This window comes from Rhagoletis pomonella, unplaced genomic scaffold (assembly GCF_013731165.1).
Source record: "Rhagoletis pomonella isolate Grant_MI unplaced genomic scaffold, Rhpom_1.0 Rhpom_scaffold_01440, whole genome shotgun sequence".
NCBI lineage: Eukaryota > Metazoa > Arthropoda > Insecta > Diptera > Tephritidae > Rhagoletis > Rhagoletis pomonella.
The window spans coordinates 1,039-19,045 of NW_023459994.1; the positions used below are offsets into that span (position 1 = coordinate 1,039).

Genomic DNA, 18,007 nt, shown 5'->3' on the forward strand with positions numbered 1-18,007 from the left:
TCCTATAAAGTCAAATTGAAACAATTTTGTATGAATTTTCAATCGATTGCTTATATTTTTTGGCATAATAGTACCTTAAAAGAGAGCCTACCTGAGTTGTCAATCACACCTTGTTTAATTCGCCTTGGTTACAATTGAAAAGATTCTTTCATAATCTGCGCTTGAATTGGTTATAGGGGGAAAAATTTCAAAATTGTAGTTAAAATTTTTAATACTTATACATAATTTTACTCAACGTAACATTTTCAGAACGACTAATTATGTAAGTGTCGAATATTTTTGAATATTGATTAATTATGCATCGATAATTGCATTAGTCGGCCGCCGTGGTGTAATGGTAAGCAGTACGCGCTTTCACTCACTAGCACCTGGGTTCAAGCCCTGGTCAAAGCAACATCGCAAAAAATTTAGAGCGGTCGTCCCTCGACAGGCAATGCCAAACCTCCGAGTGTATTTATGCCATGAGAAACAGCTTCTCATAAAAATACAATCGCCGTTCGGAGTCGGCGTAAAACTGTAGGTCCCTCCGCTTTGTGTGACAATATCAAGGTGCACGCCATAAGTTGGAGGAGAAGCTCGGCCAAACACTAACATATGTGTAAGCGCCAATCCATTATTCATTATTAATTGCATTAAATGAAAATCCTTTTTTTATTTTATGTGTCCCTTTTTTCCCTTTTAATAATTTTTGCTGCAAAATATCCCTTAAATAGGGAAATTACCCACAACCTGGCATCACTGGCTTTCCATTTGGCCTCAGTTGACACAGAAGAGAAACAACTGACGCGCTTTGTTGACCTCGGCCAATAACCGCTTAGGTGGTTACAGCGCCGTAGAAGAAGAATAAGTGAAATGCCTAGAAGAAGGTTGAAGAGTCTTTTTCCTACCCCTATTTACGGCATTATTTCGATTTCTACTAAAGCTAAGAGTTTAGGTGTGCAGTAAAATTTTATGGAAGTCTACTTGGGACCTCGAAAGCCTTGACAGCATTCTGGTAATATGAACAGATCTTCATTAACAGAGGAATCCTATGGATTTGTGCGTTGGTGGAGCGATCACGCAATCAATAGCTTGGGCAATTTACTTACCAAACTTCAAAGAACGATTGCCATGTGCTGTATGTGAGCTTTCACTAGAACACCTGGGACTTCTCTGGTGGCACTGCTAAACCTACTGTCTTCATCCACGGGGTGACCTTTAAGGCCAAGTGTAGACTTGAAAGAAATAGCTGCTAATTTGGTGCAGTACTGTAGACAGAGATCTAGACGTTAATGTGTTTTTGATGCCACAGAAAGTAAGCCATCACTGGTTTCGCGGAAGAGATACTATTGCAAAATTTTAAGTGCCGGCTTAACCTCTAGGCCCGGGCTTACATATTGTTTCTGTTTCAGGATGTGGAGTCTATATTCAACAGTATGCCATGGACTATGTGGCTGAATATTGGTGAAGAGGTAGGAGTTTAAGTGTCTGTAGTGACAGCCAAGCTGCACTTAGGATATTGGCTGACTAACTAAGTACTTCCAAGCCTGGGCGGCAATTTTGGGAGCGCGTTGATTTTTGTCAGTTTCGACAAAAAATTACTAAATCTACTTATGAAAAGATTTACGTACCTGCAATTGTCTATTTTGTTCGGCCGTGAGCCGAGTGCCGCCCGTTGGCACGGCTGCTGCACTCGAGGTAATCGAAGCATTTGGCGATGGATGATCCTGATCAGTTTTTCGCACAAACTTAAGCATATCTTGTTGATGCTGCTGCTGTTGCTGCTCCACCTGTTGCTGGCGATACTGCTGTTGTTGTTGTTGTTGATGTGAGTTGTAAAAGTATTGCGGATTCGCGACACTGCCTGTTAGTCGTGTGGGTTGCCGCTGCGAAAGTGTTTGATGCGTTTGCAAGTAGCGACCGCTGCCACCAGGTAATTTCAGTGAATCTGGTATATAGACAGGCGACAGTTGCGGTATATCCGGTGGATATTTAAGATTGAAGTGCGTTGTATCGAAATTTGACGTGGTTTGATGCTTATTGCCAACTGCGGACGGACGTTGGCCAAGCAGGGTTTCCACACTTTCAGCACCGCCGCCGCTGCTACGCAAATTACTTATGTGCTTCAATATGCCAGCCTGATTACCTGCTGGTTGGGGTGGCGGCTGATACCGCGGCGGTATGGAGTGTGCTGGTGCCTTCAAATGATTGGCGGCCTTAAGCGCCTGCAGATTGTATGCGTTGCGCTGTTGCTGTAAGGTGACGGAATTAGTGGACAAAGGTGCGCTGGTAATTGTGCCGTCACTTTCGCTACTCAAATGCTTCAATGTCGCCGGCTGATGGTGGTGATGATGATCCTTCACGTTATTCGAGGATGTGGGATGGTGCTGCTGTGGTTGTGCGGCTTTTGTAGTACCACTGGGAGCGATAGTTGCCTCCGTCGCGTGCTGTTGCGAGTGATGATGGTGTACGGTGGCAATGGTTTGAAGTTGGTGTGAAGGCAATGTGGCGCTGCTTGAGTATTTCGTAATTGTGTTGGCTGATGGCAATACCGAGGAATTCGTCGTCACGCTTTGCTGTTGCTGTTGCTGCTGCTGATGATGATGTTGCTGTTGGAGTGAGCGTTGCGTTGTGCTAGGAGCTGGGAGCGAGCGACGTGATTGTGGGGCTTGTAATTTGCTTGAAATCGCAGCAGAAAATTGCTGTTGTGTTATTTTGTCGCAGTCGTTGCTATGTGATTTCGGGTTATTAAGGGAGATGGCGTTGTTATTGTTGGTTGTGGTGGTGTTGGCACCAGCTGGCAGAGTAGACACTTCTATGTTTTTTGTTGTATTTGTACTTAAAAACTTTTCACTCAGTTTGTTTATGGTATTGTTATTTGTATTGATGTTGTTGTTGTTGTTGTTGTTGTTGTTAGTAATACCAGACATTTTATTAGACGTCTTAGTCATTGCTTTCAAAGCAATCGTCGTTTGTTTACGTTGTAGATGGGTATTCTTGACCCCAATGCCTACCAATAGTCCTCCGCTGGTTTAGACATTTTTAAGTAATTCTGATAAAAGGAGAGAAAAATTAGATTTAGCAACATTACCACATATTAAATCCGTACTAAATTTATAAATCTGAAAATCCGAGAAATAGTCAAACAAAAATAGAAAAATGCATGCAATTCAAATTCTCGCATTTTTGTATCAAAAATGGCATAGTACCATATATATCAACTTCATATTTCTTTTCACACTTATTTTAGAAATTTGATTTGCCCCTTTCACTTCCTGTTTCAATAACGTCCGAACACAAATTTCGAGTACAAATACACCACCGTTAATTCAAATTAAAAATTCCATTATTTTGCTCTCACAAGTACTTTTTTAAACTTCTCATTGTCGTTGTTGGTGTTTCCGACAGTGTGATGTTACGCCGAAATCGGTTTGTCTCCAAACTAAATTTGACAAGGGATGACGGAAAATCGTTCCACATTACATCACTTCTTTAAACCTTCTAATACAACAATTTTTTAACTTATAATTTTTGCCGATAAAAAATTGAAAGAGGAAGATTAACCTATTACCTGCTTCTGAAATAAAAAAGGACACCATGGCATTTCTAATAATTATTATTAATCATCGACGAAAATCACATTACCTAAGATAAATGAACATAAATTAAGGACAAAAACTTGAACCAGACAGAAAGCGAAATGACGCTGAAGATGGCACAATGCCGAAACCGGTTTGTCTGCAAACCAAACTTGACAAGGGATGACGGAAATTCGTTCCAAAATAAATTAAAAGAAACTTCCGAACGTAACTTCCACAAAGCTAGGATTTGCACAAATGTGAAAGTTAGTAGGGGTATTCTCTGAGTCTTGCAAAGCCCTTGCATGGTGCACAGATTGCACGGATTGCACGGTAAAAACCGGTTTTCGTATGGGACAGCTTTGCTCACTCAGAGAATACCCCTAGTGTGTTTGTTCGTTACGCTTTAACTACTCAAGCGAGCATCGTGAAATTTTGTCACTTAGCCTGCCGTATATTATAGTACAGCCTTTATCTCGATTAGACAAGGGGACGTGGCACATCCCATACAAATGGGAGTTTTCATACTGCATATCCCTGGAGGTATTTGTGGTACCATAGATGCGCATGGATAAAAATGGACGTTAGCGGAGAGAGCAGCGTTGCACCTCACATACAGAACTAAATGTAAAAAATAAAATTCAACTTGAATTAAAGGAATTAAGTATTTGAAATATTTTATTACAATGTGGGTGTCAGACGAAAGATGTAAAGAAATCTTTTGTTTGAACATTTAAAATATTTTTTAGGGATTTAGAGAGGGTTCCCACCCATTAAAATATTAAACTTAATTTAAATTATTTATTAAGTTATGTCAACTATTAAAATATGGCTATCAATCAAAATGGTTTAGAAAGGCCAAATAACATTTGAGAGGGTTGCCAACTGTTTAAAAAATCGAATTCAACTTGAATTAAGGAAATTAGGTAATTAAAATATATATAACAATATGGGTGCCATATGGAAGAGTTATAAGAAGGTTGTAGTTTGAAAATATTTGGAGGAGTGCTGCCACCTGTTTTAAAAGTCAAATTTATTCAAATTATACAAAAGTTCAAATATACTAGAATAAGCGTGCCAAACGAAATAGCGTTAAAAAATGTTCAGTTTGAACATTTAGAACATTTTTGAGCTGTTTGAAGACGGTTGCCATCTACTTACAAATTCCTATTTAAATTATTTAATAAGTTAAATGAATTATTACAATATGGGTATCAATAGAAATGGTTTAAAAAGCAAAATTTAATTTGAATTAAGGGCATTAGGTAATTGAAATATGTATCAAATCTTAGGCGCAAGACATTTAAGAAGGTTTAATTTGATTCTCCTATGTTTTTGGTTAAGAGTAAGTTTGTTAAGTTTTATTGAAATAAATTACACCTAACGCTACACGTAGAAATTACATACGTAGGTAAAGTGGGTGAGAGAAAACTAGTAAAAAATAAAAATTTGGAAATTAAACGTTTGTTAATTTGTGTTTGGCCGAGGTTCTACTCCAATTTGTGTTGTTCATATTGATATTTCTACACAAATGGAAGGATGTGCGGTTTTGCGCCACCTCCGAGGGTAAGCGCGACTTAGTACAGTGGGAAATTTTCCACTAATTTTGTGCAAACATGGCTGGAAGAATACATTTTTTCCGAATTAAATAAGTTTTTTTAAGTACTTGCAACGGATTTTACAAAACATTGTCTAACCCCGAATTAAAAAAAACTATTAAAATTACTAATTAATTTATAATTAAACTTGACAGATATTCCATTGAAAATTATGTCAGAAAGCTGTAAATTACTTAATGGCGACTTATATTTCACCATGAATATGCCCATATATACATATATATTTTTTTTTTTAAATCAGGATTATGCAATCTTTTCTAAAATCTGTCCCAAGTACTGAAAAAAGTCGTTTTTGAAATACATTTGTCGCTAATTCCTCACTGTGCAGTGGGTTTGATTTTCTTACAGGCTTACACTTTTTTTGTTCAATCCAATACAAACGCTGAATTCTGTTGATCTGATGAGGTTACCATAGACCATAGCCGAGAGCTTTGTCTATTTGGGAATCATCATTAACAATAGAAAATCCGTTTTTGCCAACAAGTAAGCAATTGGGCAGTAAAGTCTAGCCTTGATGGACGAAAATTACACTTTATATATAAGTCTTTCATTATTTAGATTTATGGCGAATCGCTGGTTTTATTTTACTTTAAAAAATTAACCTTGGTGCCTTTATAAATACTCTAAAAACGTGATCGGAGTTAATATATTTATCACATATTATTGTTGGTATCTAAACAAGTAAGTTTACGATATTTATTAAAATACTACATTAAAGATGATGTTTCTTTTAGTAGAAAATTTTTAAATTGTTGAGCTACAAAAAAAGGTACCACTTTGGACTTGCCATTGCCATTCGCGGTTGAGCCTTTAGCATAAATTAAAAAATTTAGCTGCGGGTATCTGCGCGTTTACTTTTATTTTAAACCAGTAACCCTTATATATAGCTTAGTTTTCGTTTTTGAAATCACCGTTACGTGGTTTTCGTCCGATTTAAAAACTTTTCAACAATGGTGCTTAACGAAGCTAAGCGCAATGTTTGCACTAAATTTGGTCTATATTAATGAAGTAGTTTTTGAGATATATACCACGCCCATTTTCCTAATATTCTATGAAAAACCAAATTTTCGCTTCGACGATTTTTATCCTATGTCATTAAGTAACCCCCCAAGTTTTAATTTTTGTTGAGATTAAATGATATTTTGAGTATTCAGTCCGTCATATTGGATACGCTATTTCGAGTTTTTAAAATCTGGCATCAAATTTGTAATTAGTTTCAACTTGGTCTTGATTTTTGGCCAGTTTTTTTTTGCTATATGAAACCCTTGTGCGACATTAGGGAAATGTATCTTCGAACTGTTCAGGTTCGTCAAGTACTTGAACTTATAAGTAGTCTATAAATATGTACTTACATATGTATATATTGCACTGTGACCTCCTCAACCAACACCTGAATTTAGACTAGAGTTATTTTTTTTTCAACATTTTATTTCCTAAATTTATTTTAATGTACATAAGTATGTATAATGCCATTTAATTCACTGTAAATATATGTGTTTAGGAATGTAAATTAATGGCCATGTAAGTGTGCTTAAGTTAAATTTTATAAAAATTGTATGTGCTTCACGCTTTGCAATTGAAATAACTATCAAAATAAACATTTAGTACCAATTTCAAACACATAAAGCCCTTACACACGAATGAATGCAAACAAATTAAGAAATAAATTTGGAATGTCGAAACGAAAATTACTACAACATTGGCGTAAATGCAAATTTCAAACCTCGCCTCAAGCGTCACTTCAGTATGATTTTATTTATTTTTTTTTTTAAATCCGATGGCTTATTAAGGGCAAAGAAGAGGAGAGAAAGAGCGAATGTAGAGCGAGTAAAATAGAAAAAATATTAACTACACACCATCTTGCGAAAGCGAAGAGTTAGTAGGTAAGATGGTTTTTATGACCCAATTAGGAAGAAAAACAGGTCTAAGTAGTCAGAAAGGGGAAATCATCGATAATTTGGTAACTATTACATACACTTTTTCAAGATACGCCATAGCAAACTTAAAATATCTGTCTTCTTCCCTTATTGATTGGCACAGCAGAAGGTTAAGCGATTTTGGCCGAATCCAGTAAAGAATGCTATCTTTTTAGCTTCTAAGGCAATTGACATCGATTGCACTTTTTTCAATATAAGCAACAACATTTCAAAAACATCCACACCAGTTATTGTAAGTTGCACTTCTTATATATACAAGTAATTTTTAAGCAAAGAACAAAACCGACTTCAATTCTCATATGAAAAAAAAAAGATCCAATGATCGGATCTCAACCAGATTAATACGGGATCACCTCTGAGACACTACCTTTCCGATCCGAAGAATTATCGGAATCGGTTGACGTGGTTCAAAGTTATGCATAAAAAAAAATATTCCGATGAACTGATAACCTCCTCCTTTTTTGGAAGTCGGTTAAAACAGCCCCGAACCAGTCTAAAAAAAATGTCAAAAATCAACGCGAATTTTTAGCCGGTTGAAACTTGAACATACAAAATGCAGACAAAATGTTCTAAAGATTCAGATTAAAAAGTTGAAATTTTGGCGAAAATTTGTTGAATTTTCCTAAACTTTGTATAAAGTTTGAAACTGTGATTTTTATGGTTTTGGTTAATAAATTTGGGGAATGAAGGGGAAGCTAAGGGGAATGAGGACACTTATGACTTTTTGTAGGACTAATGTCCATTCCCGAGAGCTCTCGCGAGTGCGAAAAAAGTTCGACCCAAGGTGCTTAAACCTTAGGCTCGCAAAGGCAGAGCAGCAGGTGTGGAGATGATTCCACCTCATCATCCTCCAAGCAGCTGGTTCAGTAAGGGTTATCAATGACGTTCAGCCTTCGGCATGATTACCAATCACACAGTGACCAGTAAGCCCTCCCACCAATAGTGAGACATGCGGTCTACCCGTGGCCAGAAGGATTTTGCAACCTTGCATTCCAGGGTCTTCGCCCAGCGCTCTTTGAGCTGACTAAACGCTCATCTGTTCCGAAGCAGACCACCCTACAGACCACAGGGGAACATCCAGACCTTCCCTATCCGGAAGTAATTCCTTGAGTGTTTCCTGTCTTACGAACTCATCGGCCATGTAGCTGCCAGTGATTTCGCTGAGACCGGAAACCCAAATAAGCTTAATAACGAAGTAATCAGATGCGGTCGATAGGGAAGTCAAACACTCCTTCACCGTTCTCGGCGCGCCGTCAGGAAACCAAGAGCCCTGATAGCTACTTGGCTGTCTGAATAAATATTCACCTCCTTAAAATGTGTTACACTAAAGAGCAACCAATCCGAAGCCTCTTTTGTCGCGGCCACCTCAGTCTGGAAAACGTTTCAGTGATCAGGTTGATGGAGAGTTCTGCGCAGAAGACACCTCCATCAACCTTTTCATTAAGCTTCGGTACATCTGTAAATAAGCTTACAGGGCGTCGATTCCGGATAGTGCGTTCCACCCGACGAGTACCCTATATAATAAAATTGGCTTGATTTTGGATTCATAAGCCAATGAACTACCTTCGTCGAGAGGTCCAGCGTTTGCCAATGGCCCCTCTACAACAGTATTGAGGCGTTCTTGACTCTTTCCTCTACGAAAGCTTCCGGGAAAGCTGTCAAAGACCAAGCCCAAGACCTTCGCCATGTAAGAGAGCCTTAGAAAAAGACCACCCGTTAAGGGAAGACGGCAATTCGGTATTTTATACCTCCTAGTAAAAAAACAAGCTCCGTTTTACCGGGATTTACACCCGCCCGCAACTATAAGTCCAGTTCTCAACTAAGCTGAGGTAACCCTGCATAAATTGAAAGTTTCCGGAAATTTTCCTTTTGTTATCAATACTATATCATCAGCATAGGCAACCACCCGACAGTCACTTCTTTCCAAAGCCACTAACAGATCATTGATGGCAACGACCCAAAGCAACGGCGACAGAACTCCACCGGGGTACATCTCCGCTCACACATCTTTGGATTGAAGTGCAGCCCCACTCTGCCCCGACAGTTCTGTTGCAAAGCAGGCAGTAAATAAACCACACAAGGCCGGCTCCGACCTCTAGCTTATTTAGGGCGTTAACTACAGCCTCTGGCAAAACATTATTAAAAGCCCCCCTCGATAGCAAAATTCTCTCCCTTGCAGTAAGCATGCCCTTGCAGTGAGCATGCTGAGAAGTCCCGGGACAATACATGAGAAGCTTTACCCGCCTTGGGAATGAACACCACTCTGACTACCCTCCAAAGCCCCGGAACATGACCCGTAGCCAAACAGCCCTTGAAAATAGACACCAAACAGCTGCACGACACTTACGGAGACTTCTGCAGTTGGGTTGGTATTATGTCGTCTAGGCCCGTGGCCTTAAAGGAAAAATAATAAAAAATTATTTAGCCTGACATTACGAATGTAAAAAAAAATCACGTGGTCATTTGTTTGAGTCACTGTACATGAGGATGCCTCAGCAAAAAGTTGCGGTTTTTCCACCTGAATTATAAAATTGAATATACATATACTAAGAGATTCGCCAAAACATTTCGGTAGAGTACTAAGGTTTATATGAGCTGGACCGATTTGAAAATAAATACAAAAATCTCATTATTTTGATTCTGTTGTAAAAATCAAAAAAAAATGTATGCAGACCTTTTAAGTCTAAACTCTTCTATAATTTGATGAGATTTTTTGGAAAAATATTTTTAAAACAAAATTTTTTTGAAGGTATTTCTTATTGCTTTTTCGAAATATTTCAGCGGAAGCCTTAAAAGATATTACCTTTTATAATTCCCAAGGAAACAGTACCGTTGTTTTTTTTTGTATGGAAAATGACTCACCCTAATGCACATATGTATGTAGATCGAAATTTCTTCTGGGCATATCTAGCCGAACCATACACACATATCGATCCCTAAACGCCTAAAATCTTTTAAACGGGATCGTAACAATGAGATTTTTGATGCTCTTTTTTTACTTCTACTTTCTACTGAGATCCCATAAGTCTAAACCAGAATGGTTTTGGTTCAGTTACTCAAGTTTTTCGCAGATCAATCTTTGAAAAAAGTTAAAAAACAGCATCAAAAATCTCATTATATCGATTCCGTAAAAATTTTTTTATACTTTTTTTACATATTTTTATGCAATTTTTTAAGCTTAACCCGTTTTGTCATTTGAGGGGATTTTTTCAAAAAACAATATTAAATTAATTTAATTCATAAAAAAACTCAATTTTTGGAGGTATTTTCAAATCTTAATATTGTTGTGAAATATTTTGGTGAAAGTCTTAAAATAGAATAGATTTTATAATTGCAACGGACAGTACCGATTTTTTGTTTGTTTGGGGAGTGATGTTATCTAATGTACATATATACACATGTCAGTATGTATAGTAGCTACATACATATATATATATATATATGAGTCTTCGTAAATTATACATACTTATGTACCTACATATTACTATCAAAAGGAAAAGTGTTACACTTCAGTGAACGTCTACTGAAGTTGTCGTGCAACTTTAAGGCGGCATGTATGTACTTACATATGTACATATATACTTTTACATCGTATATGAAATGTCATTAGATTTTCGTCGCCGATAAAAGCATTTCAGCTTTCAGATTTACCGCCAAGTTGGTGCAGTAACATACATATGTACATTAGGGTAGTCCATAAAAAAATCAAGTAAACGATTTGGCTTCAGTTTCACCCCTCAATTGGTAATACCACTGTCCCAGGTATCACATTATAAATTTTGGTCCCGATTGGGGACGGTTAAGGCGTGTCGCACAGGGGGTAAAGTACAGATTCCTCCATAGAGACTCAAAAACTTTAAGTTATTTTTATTCATCTAATACGAAAAATCGATACCACCATAGTCGAAGATATCACTTATAAATTTTGGTCCCGATTGGAGTCGGTTAAGGCGTGTCGTAAAGGGGTCAAAGGCCAGATTACTCTAAGACTTGACTCTAGAGACTTGACTATAGTAGCATCGACGTAGGAGTTGGGGCTTAGGAAATCTGATGTAAAGGTTTGCTTCCTACATTTAAGAATCACCCTAACGTACATATGTATATGTATAAAAACCTATACAACGACGTATGCGGCTACACGCTCAAAGCCAGTAACAAAATAATAGAAATCTTGTCAATGGATCTAATTTCGTATAGTATAACTCGCATTAAAAAAGAAGCACTGATAATATATTTTCTCTGCCGATTGCAGCGGCTTCTTCGATGTGAGAGCACTAACAATTTAAGGTGATTTGGAAAGTAGCATTGAGTTTTCGTTTGTTTTATTAAACTTTTTTTAAAATGATACACATTCATACGTATTAAACTTCTTTTCGTTAGTTGCACTGTACATTTTTATTAACATTTACATAATATGTTGAATCTGGTTAAAATTTGAATGAAAGATTTGATAGACTTGTTTTGTTTTAGGCATACATATGTTTGTATGTAAGTAGATACATATTTATACACACGCTATGAGCCGTTTGAAGGGCAGTTAATTTTTAAAACCTACTTGAGAAAATGGCACTATGACAATTTGCACCTTATCTAAACTTAGTATGTTTCGTTGGGCAATTGACATTTATATGTACATACATACATATGTATGTACAAATGTTGGTGTACTCATATACTATATCTTGCTATTGTATGTATGCTTTTTTGCAACTTCACAATTTTTTATTTATTTTTTTTTAAATCCTTTAGTTTGCATCAGCATGCATTTAGAAACTACATAGTAGGGCTATTCGCGATCCGGTGCAAATGGCCTAGCATCATTGCATTGCAAATTTGTATTGCAAATAATTTGCAATACACAAACAAAATACACGCATTTGCATTTGTCATGGCTTGACAAATTTGCAATACCTAAAATCCATAGCATAAAAAATGCTATGCATTGCATTCATAAACAAAACCAAAGCTGATGCACAAAAAATTGTTTTGCAAAAGCTTTACCATGACAGTTTAATAAAGGTCGCTCACAATCCATGGCATATTTCTGCAATTGCATAAATTTGTCAGCTCTTATGCACCGAATCGCGAATAGCCCTAGTATGTTAGAAATGATTACTTTCCACTGTCACCAATAGCTATTACTATCTACTTTTTCACTTCACTTGCTTTTAGTTACACAAAATACAGATTTTCTTTGGCAGATGCTTGACATCGTTTACCTACTAAATACATCCATAAGTGTTTTACTTACATGTACATACATTTGTAGTAATGAAGAAGTATCTGCCACATAGAACGCACTAACATAGGCGTAGAGTTTCCAGATCTCTCTCTCTCTCTCTCTGGTTCCAACTCACGCACGATCGGCGACTTTGCAACTAAGAAATTTGTATTAGGGGTATTCTCTGAGTCTTGCAAAGCCCTTGCACGGTGCACGGATTGCACGGTTTGCAAAGCTGTCCCATACGAAAACCGGTTTTTACCGTGCAATCCGTGCAATCTGTGCACCATGCAAGGGCTTTGCAAGACTCAGAGAATACCCCTATTGTGACAATCTAATTTCCCACACTCACAGATGCACGCATACGCATACACCTAGCGACTTAGTGAAATGTAAAATACATACGAAGATGTTTTTATTTTTATTTATTTATTTTTTTCCGCTCTCACTCTCTCAATTTTAATATTGCTTCCGGTTTTGGTTTTCTGCTATGTCTACGCAAACAAACAAAGCCATTCGTTGGTATATCAAAATATGTCTTTAATCCTTCAATAAACTGAAACTTTTATGCAAACTAACTTCTTCAATGTTAAGTAAAATATTTTTTTTTTAGTATTTTACTATTAAATTTTCACTTTACATTTAAAGTTTTCACTGAAAATATCTGCAAAGATCAATCACTTGAGCGCTCAGAGCAAGGCAACAAATTGAATGCGAGCAAATACATTTTTACCGTGCCATGCTGCCAGCTTGTTTGCAAATACGAGTCGAGTACTTTTTCTCACCTGTTTTAAGCACAAAAGGAAATATTCTAAAATTATCAAGAAAAAGCTTACTCTTATAGAGAGCGTCTTCTATGTATGGCTTTAAATAATTTTTATTTTTTTCCCTGGCAGTATATTCTCGCCCACACTTTAGTTATTCCTATAGTACAGAGTATCTATGTACTTTAATATTTAGTTATCTCAGCGACACACCACACTGGAAAGCAAATCGACATACGTTTCAGATACATTCCTATGTGGAGTGTGACCAGATATATGAATAAATTAATGTTTTCATTTGAGAAAAAATAAGCTCTACATTTGATATCAATGATATACTTTTTATGTACAATTTTTAAAGTTTTCAACAAAGTATATCGTTAGCTTAGAGTGAAAAGTTGCTAAGTCACAATTTAATAATTGTAGAGGAGAGGAAAATACTTTTTGTAAGCATTTTCTTCAAGTATTTTGCAAAAATTTGAATACAACATTTTGCCTGTTTAAAGCAAAGCAAAATTCCATACGAATCAGAGGGTTTCGATCTTTTTTAAAAGATTTCGACCTATTTTAGCCTGATTGCATTTTCCAAACTTTTCTGGACCTTCACGTTTTTCGAATCGACTCATTCTTAATCTCTCTAGCCTCCTGTATTAAAATACATATGAGTTTTCATAAAAAGTGGACTTAGCCACTTTTCACTCTAAGCTAGCGATATGTTAATACGGGAATATTCACACGCAAATTAATTAGAGATTGAAGTAGGAGTTATCAATATGTACATTAAAGTGGTCCAAGTTTTGTATAGGTGAAAAAATGTCATCGTAGAAAACGCCAAGGCTCTCGCCTGGTTGTTTCCTTTCCTTCGTTTTTACGGCCGGTTGTTCAATGTCTGATTATCATTACCTCATCGTTATCGACGATTTCGACATCATGCGTATAACATGTGATCGATAAAGCAGTCGTTGTATTTTATTTTAATATGAATATTTGATGAGCATCGTCTAAATTTGTACTTAGAAACGTAAAGTTTGGTGCCAGAACCTCTTTCGAGAAGAAGAAATATTTTTGAAGATGTCGCAAACCCTAATGCCAAGGCATTTGTGTGAAACTGTAGTTTACTAAATTTGTGTAAAAACATCCGGTCGCCCACCAGAAATCGCGCGGAAGACTACTAAACGTTTTACTTGTAAAAAAATCGTGGAGATGCTCTTAACCTCGTTGGCCCCTATTCTAGGACCTTCTTCCTAGAAACACAAAGCCACATATTTTACAATTGACAGTTATAACTTCAAAGATTTAAAGGACTTTGTGTACATACATACTTTAAACCAACAAAAACTATACCCATAACAATGAAGATCAAACGATCAAGCAACATTTGCTTTTTAGGTATCAGGCACCGGCGAACATTTTCCAATGAATGAATTATTCTATGAGTGATCTTATGTCCTGTTCGAGTTAACTACTAGTATTGAAATATTAAAATAGTAATAGTAATATTGGTAATGGTAATGGTACCTACTGGGTGCAATGGGGTATATTCGCTCTTCTGGGTATGCTATTTATAACAACACCGGCGCAAAAAGAAAGTGGGCGGTGTATTTAATCAGACCCACCTACCGACATGTATTTCGATCTGCTGAATCTGAGGTCCGTTTGACTCGTACACCTGCCAAATTTCGAGTTAATTGCGAAAATTGCAAATTGTTTGGCATTTTTATTGTTTTTCGTTTCGCATCATCGAAGCGCTAACCACTTAGCACATCGATGATGCGGGATCGATGTCTGCTGAAGTCTAGAAAAACGAGGTCTGATGAGGAGATGTGGTGATCTCCGAAATGGCAGCTATAACTTCTACCACTTAGACCTTTTTGTCTTTTCCATTTTTTTCCGAACAAATAAATCGTGGTACAAAGCTCAATAACACTGTTAACATTAATATGCCATAATAAAACTTACAAATAATTTGTTTAATTAATGCTTAAAGAACAGGGGAAAATTGCAAGGCATACCAAAAAATTTTGATCGAAAATTTCCAATTTTGAGTATGCAGTTTTGTAGCCCATTCAATTTTAGTATGATAAAATGCAAGTTTTGTTGATTTTTGAGAATTTTGCTTGCCGAGGCTGTTGCGAATTTTCTTTCATATAACGCATGAACACAAACAAAATCATCAAAATATCAGGGAAAGCAAATTTAGTTATTCCGCAAAAAAATAAAAAATTCTAGTTCGTTGCTTAAGTCTTTTGTTTTTGCTCAGCGTGTGTAAAATCGGAAGAAATCGCGATGAAAATTTCTTACGTTTTCTCCGAGTTCTGTATAAAATAAAAAAAGGAATTGTGGTTTTTGCAGTGATATGAACTATATCGTCAATGTTTTTGCAAAACCGGCATCGCCCAATTGCAAAACCGCCTATCTTACGGCACTCGAATTATACAGGAGAGCGAAAAAAAGATTTTTCTTTGAAGACGTTGCCTTGATAGGCGCTATTTTCTCTAGCAATTATTTTACAAATATGTTGTTTTAATCACGATTTTGAAATTTTTATGCATAAATATCGATGCGGAGTTTAGGGTTACCAAATCTCACTTTTGCCACAACGGCGATTTAGGCGGTTTTGCAACTGGTGGATGGACGGTTTTGCAAAAACATCGACGATATTTAAAAAAAAAGATATAATCTCGTCAAAACATCAGGGTATGTATATGTAGCTGCAGCTGTAGCTGAGCGGTTAGGGGTACGCATTACAATTCCGTAGGAACTGGTTCGAAAGGTTTCTTCTAACATCAGCGTACTGCCATAGTTGTTGAAACCGAAACTCTTTCTGTTGCAAGAAAAAAGCAGTGGTGTCAACAATGTTGCCAGATCTCAAACAGTTTTAACTGTAAAATACAGCCTTTTAGGCAACTGTTTCTTAAAATACGTTCTATTAAAAATTACAGTTTTTTTCGAAATTTAAATTTGAATAAATAAAATAAAACTTCTATTACGGTTTTGTTTGGAAGTAATTTTTAAGATAAATAATAAAATGATAGTTTAAAAAACTAAAACCTCGCTATTATAATTTCCATTCGTACTGTCATCAGGTACATATGTAACTTGAGAATAGAAATCGCTGCATCTTTTAGGTGCATCAATATTACGTACTTACATCCCGAGCTAATAAAAGGGGGGTAAAATAGGGCATGAAGGAGCGGCATTTATTCTCTTGAACCATATGGCGCCAGCTGTCCTTTTTATTCTAATCGACACAACGAATGCGGAAAGAATATTTTGCTGAATCAATTTAAATAAAATATGAAGTAAAGTAGAAATTCCTGTAATCTCTGATATTTTAAGAACTAAAGAAAATGTTTCTGGTTGTACTAAATTTAAGGAAAAATTATGAACCCGAAATGTAATTTAAATATTTCAGCTGTTTATATTTTTTTATTTTAAATGTATTAAAAGTTATTGTTTTTTTATCTATACTAATTATATAAAGAGAAGTCCGATTTTCATGAAATTTTGTATACAAATAGCTTTTGGTAACCACCATGTTTTAGGCTAAAAAAATTTTACTTTCTATCGGGTAGGTGGACCAGGGACCGGTCTATTCGAAAAAATCTTATTATAGTCCGATTTGCTTAAAATTTAGTACGTAAGTAGCATTTTAGCATATATTAGCATATATGACCCATTTTTTCCGGGAAGTGGTCCAGGGACCGATCTATTCGAAAAAATCGAATTTACGGTCCGATTTGCCTAAAATTCGGTGCGCAGGTAGCTTTTTAGCATGTATTAGCACATGTGATCAATTTTTTCCGAGAAGTGGACCAGGGACCGATCTATTCCAAAAAATCGCATTTATGGTCCGATTTGCTTAAAATTCGGCACGTAGGTAGCTTTTTGCCTGGATAAGCTTATAGATTCGTGTTTTCCAATTTTCATGCAATTTCGAATATAAATAGCTTTAAGTAACGACCATATCAAGGGGCGAATTCGTCACTAGGCAAGATTTTTTTGCGCCAATCAGAAACAACGGATACTGTCAAAATATAATTATAATATATATATATATCTCAACTAATATATGTATATTTAGAAAGCCGTTTGTTAGTTTTCGCAAGGCTCGAGAGCGTCTGAACCGATTTTTTTGAAACTGCCACCTGCCACGTGTCCCAAGGATGGTTTTAGGCTTGAAAAAATCTATATGTAAAGGGGGCGTGGCACTTCCCATACAAACCGAATTTCTCATGCTACATATCTCTGAAAGTGTGCATGGTAGAGTTTTGGAAATTGGTATGGAGATATACGAAATCAATCGCATACCCTTGGAGAAAAATTTTAGCTATTGTAAAAAGAGGTGTGACATCTCCCATACAAACCGAATTTTTCATACTGCTTATCTCTGGAAATTTTTTGATAGAGTTCTAGAATTTTGTATGGAGATGTACGACATAAATCGCATACTCTTGGAGAAAAATTGGAACTATTGGAAAAGGGGGCGTGGCATCTTCCATACAAACCGAATTTTTCATACTGCCTATCTTTGGAAGTGTTCATGGTAGAGTTCTGGAACTTGGTATGGAGATATACGAAATCAATCGCATACTCATGAAGAAAGAGGGCAGCTCTTGGAAAGGGGGGCGTGGCACCTCCCATATAAATCGAATTTTTATACTGCATATCTCTGAAAGTATTCATGGTACAGTACTGGAACTTCGTATGGAGATATGTATATAGTTGAAATCAAGCCCATACTCATGGAGAAAATTTGGGCTATTTGAAAAGGGGTGTGAGGCCTACAAACGTACCGACCTTTAGCTATCTTTGAATGATTTTTTTTATTCTTCTGTAGGTGTGTTTGTGAGTGATCTCCTCCTAAAAATGGTTGTACGGATTTTAACGAAACTTTTTGTGTATTTGA

General features: G+C 36.5%; 1 protein-coding gene across 5 annotated transcripts; it reads right to left on the reverse strand.

The window, feature by feature from the left end:
- Nucleotides 1-1,571: 1,571 nt before the first annotated feature.
- LOC118752378 (transcription factor mef2A-like) lies at nt 1,572-12,501 on the reverse strand. 5 transcript variants are annotated; one of them, XM_036487262.1, is made up of 2 exons: nt 12,375-12,501; nt 1,572-3,031 (listed from the first exon to the last, which is right to left on the reverse strand). In XM_036487262.1, exon 2 carries the CDS (start codon nt 2,928-2,930, stop codon nt 1,587-1,589), a length of 1,344 nt encoding a protein of 447 aa, XP_036343155.1. In that variant the 5' UTR covers nt 2,931-3,031; nt 12,375-12,501; the 3' UTR covers nt 1,572-1,586. The 5 variants fall into 5 exon arrangements, with proteins under 5 accessions (XP_036343155.1, XP_036343153.1, XP_036343154.1 ...); XM_036487260.1 differs by having other exon boundaries at nt 12,365-12,501; XM_036487261.1 differs by lacking the exon at nt 12,375-12,501 and adding an exon at nt 12,230-12,326.
- Nucleotides 12,502-18,007: the final 5,506 nt, after the last annotated feature.

What these genes read in the sequence shown, in the direction of transcription:
- LOC118752378 (XM_036487262.1), bottom strand. Translation starts at nt 2,930, where the DNA reads ATGACTAAGACGTCTAATAAAATGTCTGGTATTACTAACAACAACAAC.